This window comes from Nycticebus coucang, chromosome 14 (genome assembly GCF_027406575.1).
Source record: "Nycticebus coucang isolate mNycCou1 chromosome 14, mNycCou1.pri, whole genome shotgun sequence".
Taxonomy (NCBI): Eukaryota; Metazoa; Chordata; class Mammalia; order Primates; family Lorisidae; genus Nycticebus; species Nycticebus coucang.
Window position 1 is genome coordinate 12,889,599 of NC_069793.1, and position 12,078 is coordinate 12,901,676.

Here is a 12,078-nt window from a genome sequence, read left to right on the forward strand (position 1 = left end):
CCAGGCGTTGTGGCGGGCGCCTGTAGTCCCAGCTACTCGGGAGGCTGAGGCAGGAGAATTGCCTAAGCCAGGAGTTGGAGGTTTCTGTGAGCTGTGTGACGCCACGCACTCTACCCAGGGTGATCAAGTGAAACTCTGTCTCTACAAAAAAGAACTTAAAAAAAAAAAAAAAAAGAAAGATGGTTTTTCCACAGGCATTAATCTCAGCAAAAGTACTAATTAGTGGCAACAAATTGCTTTGGCTATTCAAACCTCATTTACCCATCTCCCCACTTGTATTATTTATGTTTTATCATATATATATAAAAACATATATATATATATGCTTTTCTGCAGATGTTAGTATGAAATTAAAGACCTGGTACCCATATGGGTCTTTTACGATAATTACTTCATTTTGTCACAGGCTATATTGAAAGTGAACAATTTGGAAGCTGAGATAAAAGCTAAGGAAAATCACCAGCATGGAAATTATTCATGTTTATGTGCAACTAACAAAGAAACTGTAATTGTAGCCAAGTTCAGCCTATGACAGCCACAGGGTGGTCCACAGGGGTCGGGTTAAGACTAGGGCAATTTGAGCATACAGTAGTAACAGGGATTTAGGTTATTTCTTTCACTGCAATTGCATTTTACAAATTACAGCTAACCGTGAGATGACAGACAACCTAAATATTCTCACCTATAAATGCTGCCCAGGATCAGGATCGCATATTTTACTCCAGAAAGGGGCCGAGGATGCTTGCCCTTTGTTTGCTCTTTCAGGGCCATCACCCACAACGTTGACATTGTACACATTCATCCCAAAATGCAATAAAGATGGGAATTTATGCCTAAAACAAAAGCACCAAATTGGGAATTGCACAGATATTTTGTGGGCAAAAAATATATATGTAATTATATCTGTTAATTATAAGTTAGAAAACGCAAAGTAACTGACTTGGGAGGGAAAAAGACAAAAATAAATTTATAATAATCCAAATAAAGTTTTTCACAAATTAAAGTTCATAACAATCTTGATTTTTTATTTTTATTTTTATTTTTTTAATAAAAATGTGTCAAACGGTCTATGAAACTAGTATATGATGCCCCATGATCATATCAATGTACACAGCTATGATTTAATAAAAAAAAACCATAACAATCTTGAATAGGTTGCTACTTATTGATTTAGAATTGGCCCTATAGCCTCAAAAGTGAAGTTTCACACATGAGAATGATTGTTAGATGTGGCAAATATCCATGAATGAACCGCACGAGGCTCAGCAACCAGACCAGCTGCAATTAGACCACATGGACACACACTCCCCTAGTTTTGAAATTGAAAATAAAGACCTGTAGACGTGGGGAAAGAGTCTACCAAACTCTTAGCCTGGCAGGAGAGGGAGATAACCCATTCAGAGGTTAAGCAGCAGCTGGATTCTCTCTCTCTGACCATCCTGACCCTTCAACACCCTATTGAGGAGGTAGAACATTAGGAGTGAACACCTTCTCTGCACGTAAGGTAAAGGTGGTTCGCCCAGCTCTCAAAGCCAACCTGTACGCAGTTTGATAAGGACTCAGATTCAGTAAAGGGAGTCTAAGATCTCATTTAAATTTTCTACATTTCAGTTATAACCTAAGAATATGGGGAGGAGGGAGAGGGAGGGGAGGGAGGTGGGATTACACCTATGGTGCATCTTACAAGGGTACATGTGAAACTTAGTAAATGTAGAATCTAAATGTCTTAACACAATAACTAAGAAAATGCCAGGAAGGCTAGGTTAACCAGGGTGATGAAAATGTGTCAAATGGTCTATAAAACCAGTGTATGGTGCCCCATGATCACATTAATGTACACAGCTATGATTTAATAAAAAAAAAAGTAAAAAATAAATAAATAAATTTTCTACATTTCTGAGTGGATTTAGGAAAGTTAATATGCTGTGGCCTAACTGATCTGGGAGAAGGCGACTTGTGGGTAGATACGACATGTAAGACTTTACTTACATCATTTGATATTAAAACAATGGATCCTTTTTCTTGAGTTTAGTATTAATATTAGCTATCTTAAAGTAGTTGAGATTGAACTGTCTTTCCAATATCCCCAGTAAGGAGGCCACCAATAGATGGGAAATACATGGGGTCCAATATGATGTTCATGATGGGCCCAATTAGAAAGTCATAAATGAGGAACACCGACATTTAGATCAGGCATGGACTAGGCATCAGTAGTCAGCTGGGGTGGCCAGAGACACAGAGATATTTCAGTGAAGAGGCATTTTCCATGTCTTAATAGCACCCTTTCAGCATTCCCAGAAAATCCATTCTCTCTCCTCTTACGAACACAAAAAGGAGTCACATTTACATATCCACCCCACAAACTCAGACCCCAGCAGAGGTGGCACTAGGGAAAAGGGAAGGAAGAAAACTAAGGTACATATGAAATTTCGTGTTCAATTACATTCCATAGGGCTGCAGAAGTCAAGGGACCAGAAAATGATCTTCCCAAGATGCTGTTAAGTAGTGAGAAAAATTTTACATTGTATCGTTAGAAACAGTGACCATCAAAAAGACAAAATGTTTTGCTAGTTTGGACTACCTAATAACTGGTTAAAAAGTGAACATACCAATGTCAACTGCAAAAAGGCAACTGCAGCTCAAGAATCAGAAAAGGAATTTGATGCACAGCCTGCAATTTACCACCACATTTGCATGTTCATTGCCTTGACTCCATTGCTGTTACTCCACTTTTCCCCCCCAAAACTAAAAGAGACCAATGGCTCAACTTTAATTTTATATCCTTTACTGCTCAGAAGCTGACAAGTTTGCAAAAGCTGTTTGAAAAACTGGTTGACATTATCCAAATCAGAGGCTAACTCCTGGATCAATTAAGTAGAAGAAGATAAGAGGCTTTTATAAGAACACAGCAGCTACTATAATATTATAGCCATGGAGGTTGAGAAAGAATTTGGGGAAAATCACAATTCCTCAGATTTTTTTTTTTTTTTTTTTGTTTAAGAGACAGAGTCTCACTTTGTCACCCTTGGTAGAGTGCCGTGACATCACAGCTCACAACAACCTCCAGCTCTTGAGTAGCCTAAACCTCCTGAGTAGCTAGGACTACAGGCACCCACCACAACGCCCGGCTATTTTTTTTGTTGTTGTTGCAGTTTAATCGGGGCCAGGTTTGAACCCGCCACCCTTGGTATATGGGGCCAGCACCCTACTCACTGAGCCATAGGCACCACCCACAGTTCCTCAGATTTAAAAGGAAGATACAGCAGACATTTTTCTACCTCTATTCCAGGGAATATGAGGGGTTCATACAAGTTTTCAAAATTTTCTCATGACAAGAGAAGCATGTTATTTACAAATCCAAAGAATACAGCATCATCACATTCAAAATTGAAGACTTAGTGCTCCCAGCACCAGGCCTAGAAATAGAGCCTGGAACACCCTGGAGAACAGATTGTTGGAGATTTACGGAAGTTCTGGGTAGAATCTGGTCAAATGGAGTTACACTGTGGCTCCAATACACTGTGGCTTTGCCATTTGTCAAACCACATAATAGCTACATGCCTCCACTCCTTTATCAATCAAAATTACAGCGCATGCTTTATAAGAGGGTAAGACGATTTCAGAAAGCTGGTATTACAACACCTGGGCCACCAGAAATGCTTGGGGTTTCTTCTCTGTCATCACTTATTAGGTCATCTTCTATTGTCTTCAACTCTAATATCATCTGATCTAATGGCAACTAGCATCAAAAAATACAGGACTTGGGGAAATGCTAAGTTCAGAACTATTTCTTTAATATTGACATATTTAATAATTAATCATTAGCTATTGTCCAGTTAAAGTGTATTTATTCTGATTAGCAGCACTGTTAAAAATAATTTTCTATAATAAAGGAAATATCCTAAATCTATAGTGTGGTCTACGGCCATACCACCCTGAATGCGCCCAATCTCATTTAAATCTGTAGTGTGCAGTATGTCACTGCTAGCCACATGCTGCTGTTGCATACTTGAAAAATACCTAGCAAACTAAAATTAAGTTTCAGTTGTATTTAACTTTAATTTACATGTGTTACATGGTACTACTGGCTACTGGATTAGCACATGTTTAGACATGACTGGTGAAGCTTGAAGATTATGGGACTTTTTTAAATGCTAGTTTCAAGTCATTTCTCATCAGATGCCCCAATGTTGTTTGACCTCTTCTACACATGAGAGGTATGACAATATAGGGAGAATTAATTAAAAGCATCCTGAATAGCTGAAGATTACACTGCTAAATTGCAAATGAACTTAGAGCAGTCAAGACAGTATGGTACTGACATTGAATATCCCATAGAAAATCCAAACTTGCATAGGCATCCATATAACAGAGGAGTCAGAACAATACAAGAGAGAAAGTAAGGTCATTCAAACTTGCATAGGCATCCATATAACAGGAGAGTGAGAGCAATCCAAGAGACAGGGTAAGGTCAGTCCATTAATCGGTAATCAGTACCATTACAGATTCATGGTACTGTGTCCACAAAATGTTCCTATGGAAACAGAAGATCCTTGACCTACCCTCACACCACTTAGTTTGAGATGTTAAGTTCAGATGTATTATACACTCAAGGAAATCCAAAACCATAAAGCTTTTTGAAGAAAATGGACTTGGAAAATAAACTTCAACATGAAAGATGTCTCCTCATCAAAAGACACCATTAAGATAACAAATGAGCAACCTGGGAATGGGCTGAAAAGTACACTTGACAAAGGCCTGGGCTTCAAAATATAAAGAACAGTTATAATTCAGTAAGATAGAGGATACAATAAAAATGAACAAAAGACAACAGCTCATAAGAGCCTTACACGTGGCCATTGCAAGTAAGGACTGACCATTAGTCATCAGGAAGATGCAAGTTAAATTCTGAGACACCATCACACACCTGTGAGAAGGGCTGGACTCAAAAGATGGGCCACGACAGTGGTGCAATCACTAAGCTCTCATCCATTCCTGCTGTAAATGCACCTTATTTGGGAAAATACTCATCAGTTTCTTACAAAACTAAACATATACTTTTCCTATGATCAAATAACCCTACCCTTAGGTAGTCACTTGAAGGAATTGAAAAGATACAACTATAAAAAGACCAGCCAAAAAAGATGGTCACAGATTTATAACTAACAATGAAAATAGCACAAATCTTCATCAAAATAATAAACACACAGGTACAATACCGCTCAGCAATATAAAAAACTATTGGAATACACAACATAAATGAATCTCAAACATTGTGCTGAATGAAAGCAGCCAGATGCAAAATCCTATGCTATGATTTCATTTCTACAAAATATTAGGAGACACAAGAGCACGGTAGTGTAACACGCAGGAACCAAGAGGAAACAGCTGCTTTCTGCAGGGGTCATTGTCTCATGTATATTGACAAGGCTTTGCATTACAAATAAAGCTGAATTGAAAATGCATATATTTATGTAACATTTATATATTTAATTGAATGTAAATTTTTCTTTGGAGAAATAACTTAAAAGGAATATTGATCCTTAACACATGATACACATGCTGAATTTCTTAGAAGGAATCTACCCACACCTTCAATGGAAAGGGCTACCAAAAATTGATGGGTGGGGAAATGGATGTGTAATAAAGTTTAGAAAAATGTGGAACCTACATATTATATCTATGCAGGTAGTCACTGTAAAATTCTTTCAAGTCTTCTATACATTTGAAAATTTTCTTAAGAAATTGAAAAATTTCTTAAATTAAAGAAAATTTATGTTTTACTTGTGCCATAGGCATCCTCCAGGGCATTTGATAATAGCAGCAATTTTTGTTTGTTTTTAGAGATAGAGTCTCACTTCGTTGCTGTCGGTAGAGTGCCGTGGCATCACAGCTCATAGCAACCTTCAGCTCTTGGACGTAAGCGATTCTCTTGCCTCAGCCTCCCAAGTAGCTGGGACTATAGGCACCTGCCACAATACCCAGCTATTTTTTTTGTTGTTGTTGCAGTTTGGCTGGAGCAGAGTTCAAACCCGCCACTCCTGGTATATGGGGCCAGTGCCCTACTCACTGAGCCACAGGCACCGCCCAGATAATAACTGCATTTTTTAACAGAAACATCTACTGGTGAAAGAATAAATTTAAGAACATGGAAGGGGATTAACTGGCTAGGCATACCTCTTCACAAAGCAAACCATTGGAAATTCGTAGATGGTATCCAACGTTGGTCTATAATTGATCTCAGATAATATAACATCATTCCCTTGGACCACCTGAAATGATCAAGAAGCTAACAGATTGTCTTAGGAAAATCTGAAGGTTGTAATTGGAGAGAAATCGACTAGATCTCAATAAGAAGTACTCTATTCTCCCTTTTCCTCTGGTCCTTCAATCCCTTTGCCTTTATCTCTCCCACCAGAGGGGGGAATAAGGGACAACTTTGATCTCTGGAATTGCATTAATTTCTATTTACCATTTCCAAGATAGCCCCTATTTGCACATATCCACAGTGTTTTAAATACTGAAGTTCGACAGCAGGTGAGGGTAGTAAAAGATACAGGTGATGACTTTGGACATTTTTAAAACCTCTTATTTGAAATGTTCCCATTTACTAGATAAGCAACAGGGCCCTGGAGAACTGATTACTGCAAGGGCTATGAATGTGTTTGAAAATGGTAATTCGGAGGAAATGCAATACTTGAAAAAAATGCAGAATAAGTTTTAGGAAAAATGATGGCACGTACTATTTTCCTGATGCCGCAGTGAGTGACAGAATAAGAAAACTCGTAGTTGAACGACAGCAGTCTTGTTACAGGACAGTTATCTCCCAGGTATAGGTCGCTTCCTCTAACGTCCGTGCCATGATCAGACAGCCTTCTTTTGATTCTGACTACCAACCAATCTTCAGAGCACATTGAAGTTATTGCTGAAAAAAAAAAAAAATCCAAAGGATAACTTGTGAGCTGAGCACACATGAGCTCAAGACACAAAACACAACCAGTGCTTTCCAAGAAATACGTGAGCCACACAGGGAGCTGTCAGTTTTCTCATGCCCAGGTTCAAAACTGAGCAGCTAGAGTTTAAAATATATTTTATTTAACTCAATATAGTCCAAATATGATCATTTCATAAGACAAAAAAAGATGTTTATATTCTTTTTTATACCGGTCTGTGAACCCGGAATGCATTTTGTACTTGCAGCACATTCAGATTTAGCCGCGTTTCAAGTTCTCAGCAGCCACGTTAGGGTAATGGCTGCTGTGTTGCTCGGTATTTTATTCTGCTATACGAACTCATCAAGAGATAAACTGGTTATTTCATTTCTTTGCACCCACCTATTCATATTCAGAATGGGTAATTATTACCTGCCTTTAGGATTTTGTGATGGTTAAATAAGGTGAGGCACATAAAGGTCTTGAAACCCTGTCTAGCACTTAGGCGCTCAATGTTTAGTAAGGTAAAGCAATTTAAAGGTCTTCATGTAAGAGACAACTACAAATTTCTTCCGTGTGGACCCAACTCCATCCCTCCATCCTCAGCATCATTGAGCTAAACTAAATCTGGGTCAGAATTTTAATACTCTGTAAAAGGCCAGTGCATAAAGAGATCAATCAATAATCAATCAATGAATTAACCCTAAGCAGCTGTGGCTGTATCCTGAGAACATTTTTACAAGTAAAAAACAGGCACATTTTGGCATTTCTACCTTAAAAAAAAAAAAAAATCACATCGTCATCTTTGTCCACATTGTCCCCAGCTACATGATATGCATTTGGTCTGCCATATGGACTTGAATTAAATAAGCGACTCTCCCAACCACATGAGACATTGACTCAGGTTTTGATTGCAGGACACCTGCAGCATCCAGGGATCTATACACGTCTGTCTTTGGTAAAACGTTTGACCTACAAACTTGAAGGGAATGACTTGACATCATTGCTCACTGCAATCGCTGAAAGAACAGAGAAATAAGTGGGACAGGGGACTTACCATTTCATACTTTAGGAAAAATGTATTTTTGCCAAAAAGAAAATGTGACATTATTGCTCACTGCAGTGGCTTAAAGAACAGAATGGTAAGTGCAAAAGTAAACATAAATGGGACTTACCACGTCATGTTTTGGGAAAATGTGTTTTTGCTAAAATGATTAAGAGTACAAGTTGCTCCTATAAGAGATCTGACAGGTACTAGAAGCTAACATAGTGATGACAACTGTAGAAGTGAAGTTTGGGGTAAGAATGAAATATCTGCAATCCTTTTACCTCTTAACAGCAGGATTATAGTACAGTAGCCTTGGTCCATGTCAAAACGAGAATTATAATTACCATTAATTCCCTTTTCTTCAGACTAAGAAAGGAGAAAAAAGAAAGGTGCTATAGTCTAGGTAATCCAAGGATGGACACATTTAACTTAAAAAGCAAACTTTTCAGGCAGCTGCCTTAGCTCAGTGGGTAGGACACCGGCCACACCAAGGCTAGAAGGTTAGAACCCAGCCCAGGCCTGCTAAAGCAACAGTGACAACTGCAACAAAAAAATAGCTGCCGTTGTGGCGGACGCCTATAGTCCCAGCTACTCGGGAGGCTGAGGCAACAGAATTGCTTAAGCCCAAGAGTTTGAGGTTGCTGTGAGCTGTGACACCATGGCAGCACCCAAGAGTTTGAGGTTGCTGTGAGCTGTGACACCATGGCAGCACTCTAACCAGGGTGACAGCTTGAGACTCTAAAAAGTAAGAATAAAGCAAATCTTTCAGAGTCAGGCTGATCATGGGGGAATATGTCAGACCATAAGCCTTTTCCAATTTGAAATTCCTATATTTATTATCAACAAATTAAGTAAAACTTTCTGCGTATGCACTAATTTTATGTCAAGTGTCAACACATACATTCTTGTCATTGAGTCCAAAGAAATTGAGATAGAACGCGTAATCTTTGTTTCCCAGATAAGTAGTGAAGAGCTCAAACCATTAAATTACTTGAGAAGATTCTCAAGCCTGGTACATAATGTAGCTGACACCAATACCAAGTCATATCAGTGACCTAGGTCCACCCAGCCATTGCTGGAATCTAAACAATTATCTACTTTGTCCACGAGAGATCTACGTCTTAGATACATAGGAGAGAAAAAGTAAGAATCAGAGTGACAATGAATGCTTAGAGATTTCATTAGTTATTCTCTATTCATTGAGAATTCTCCATTCTCTTTTAGTAATGCAAGTAATTAATTTCTCAAAGGCCCTAATAATCAAAGTCTAGTCTAGCAACAAGCAACATCAGCATCATCTGAGCTCTCATTAGAAATACTGAATTCCAGATCTTATCTCTAACCTACAACATCAGTTTGATAGTAAATGAAGGCCCCTGGATGTCTTGTATATACATCAAAGTTTGAGAACTGGTGCAAGGGGTCCCAATATTTAGAGTTTCAAGATGACCCATGAATATAACAAAAGCAGGTGAAAACTTAAGAGAAAGAAATAGACAGGAGGCAAGATTTCTTTCACATGGCCATTCACTCAATTTTCCTACCACTAATTTTTACAACTCAAGGACCAGGGGCCTTGTGTGTGCGCCAAGAATCCTGATAAATTAGAGCGATGGTAATAGTCAACAAAAAAGCAGATTGGCAGTGCTCTCAGAGCAGGAACTATATTTTTAACTCACTTTACTCCCTAAGTTTCCCCAGACTACTCTAATGTAACTCAAGTATACTTAATCCTTAATCCCACCATCAGCCACGTCTCCTGATTTAGGTCTCATGGGATGGCAATAGAGAAAGTTAGACCCACATAACAAAAAAATGCGTTAGGATACTCAAATTTCCAAATGAAAGATCAGACAAACTCAAGTGTGACAGATAGGACTTGGAGAATAGCAGACTCAGCCCAGAGAAGCAAAATCTTATGAAAATATCAGAGATGTGTTTGCTGATGTTGGATATTTCCCCTACAAATCTTATTTACTCCAAGACTTACTGGAAGGAGAAAGTCATAAGCTTCAGATATTAGAAAGATACGAGGCAGCAGTGGTTTTAGCTGGTTTCAGGTCAGGCACTATTTTCGCTTAGAAAAGCATCTCACAACATGTGCCTAAAAGTGCTTCTAAGCAGAAAGAAACCACGGCACTATGGACCTCTGGGGCCAGATTCTGCTGTTGCTGGCTGCAATCTTACAACATGTGTTGACTGTGACCCACTAGCTACCAGTGACAAGCCCAGTGGTGACAACCAAAAATGCCTCCAGATGTCACCAATTGTCCCCTGGAGGGCAAAACTGCCTTCCCTATTGAGACCCAGAGTTCTAACATAAAGGTGGAAGAGAAGTCAGACAGAGGACCAAGTCTGCAGGTGCCTTCTCTGGCAAACCTCTCACAGCAACGTTAGACACACGGACGTCAGGGTGGCACTAGGGAGAGCTTCTCACCTCCCTCCTGGTGACACTGACACTTTCATCTGAGTGTTTTCACTTCACTGGCGCTCTCATCATCTGGTTTTAAGATTCAGTATATCCCTAATAATTTTCTACTGGTAGCCAAAATCAGCTACAGAGACTTCAAGTAACTTTCCCAAGTTTTTACAGCCAACAAGCGTCAGAGTTGGGGGTTAATTTTTTCCAGAGTTTTCAGTGTATGGAACAGTGATTTTTGATCATTGTGCTGCAAAAGTTTTTGAAGATTAATTCAATTATTTGCAAAAGAAGTTCAAAGCACAGTAAGTATATTCTTTTACTTCATGTTTTGATCAACACAATTTAAATATACCATGGAAGTTCAACTATAGGTTCAAGTGTGCTGTGAGATTTTTTTTTTAAAGGTTGAAAAGTACTGGTATAGAGGAAACAATTAGAAACCACCCATATCCAGCTGATCACTGTCTGCGTCATTCTCACTCTTATCAGTCAAGTGCCACAGGTATGGTGAGAGAGCCTGCACCCTCCCTTCCCAGAAACCCAGAGATCTTTAGGGCAGCCGGTCTTTTCCTGGTTCTGGCAAGTTTATATGAGCCCCAATCATATGAGGAACATGAGTCTAGTCATTAGAAGCAGGGTAATGACTGAAGATAAACTACACCTGAAAAAATCCTCAAATTGGTTTGTAAAAAGAAATAAATATCTTGAATACAGCTTAAATCACACAAGAGATTATTTGGATAATGATATGCTAATTTTTTTCTTAGCTAAACGTTATTGGAAACAGGCAGCCCTACCTGTTGGTTTATAAGCAGTGAGAAAAATAAAAAAAACAACTGTTTACACAGCAATGCTTTATAAAATAATCTTATCACTTTAAACCACCATCCCCCAAAGATCTTTTTCTTCATACTTGGATCAAATCCAGAAGAATTCCAAAATAGCAGAGCAAGGAGGAAGGACCTGCCTAAGAGGACAGAGGTCTTCATCATGCCAGACCCCAAGATGCAAGAGCCACACGGAACAGGAAACAGCACGAAGCTCCAGGTTCCTTTGGCTTCCTTTATAAAGCTTTGGCCACCTACAGCTGCCTGCAATTACACTCTGCTGGGGTATCACAGGGAAATTCCTTCACATCTTTCTTCTCAAAAGTGTGGTCCATCCCACGGCTGTAGCTATATAAATGCACCTGTGCTACGGGCAACCTGGGAGCAAAATATCAGATTTCACTCTGCATCTACAGGATAAATCGTTAAATGCATTTCAACAAGATTACCCAATAGTTCATATGCATATTAAATTTGAGAGGCATTTCTCTTAGCATAGCCTCAGTATGGGCCACCAGACCACTGATGTTTTTAAATGATTTGGGTAAATCATGGTGTAAATAAAGTTATTAAGTCTATTATACATCTTTGGGTACATGGATGTGTCTACATGAAGTCCTACACACCTATATGATCCTTATTAAATTATAAGGAACAAGGGTTTCAGGATTTAACAAACCTCAAGAGACAGGCACGGGTGACATGTTTATAATTGGCTCCCACCATTCTCTCATTGTAGCTCAGTTCTACATTTCTTGAACTACTAAAGAGGTTGAGCACCTTTTCATATGTTTTATTGACCTTTTGGGTACCCTTTCTTAAGAACCAATTTTTCCAATTTTCTTTCTT

The 12,078-nt window shown here is 38.8% G+C and overlaps 1 protein-coding gene across 1 annotated transcript; it reads right to left on the reverse strand.

The window, feature by feature from the left end:
- Positions 1-682: 682 nt before the first annotated feature.
- OOSP4B (oocyte secreted protein family member 4B) lies at positions 683-11,391 on the reverse strand. The gene is made up of 4 exons (XM_053559783.1): positions 11,370-11,391; positions 6,744-6,925; positions 6,178-6,272; positions 683-833 (listed from the first exon to the last, which is right to left on the reverse strand). Exons 1-4 carry the CDS (start codon positions 11,389-11,391, stop codon positions 683-685), a joined length of 450 nt encoding a protein of 149 aa, XP_053415758.1.
- Between the last annotated feature and the right edge of the window lie 687 nt (positions 11,392-12,078).

What these genes read in the sequence shown, in the direction of transcription:
- OOSP4B (XM_053559783.1), bottom strand. Translation starts at nt 11,391, where the DNA reads ATGAAGACCTCTGTCCTCTTAG. An exon ending in GAAGACCTCTGTCCTCTTAG is followed by an intron (nt 6,926 to 11,369) that starts GCAGGTCCTTCC and finishes TTTTTTTTTCAG; the next exon opens with CAATAACTTCAATGTGCTCT. An exon ending in ATGGTTTGCTTTGTGAAGAG is followed by an intron (nt 834 to 6,177) that starts GTATGCCTAGCC and finishes CTTTTGTTTTAG; the next exon opens with GCATAAATTCCCATCTTTAT.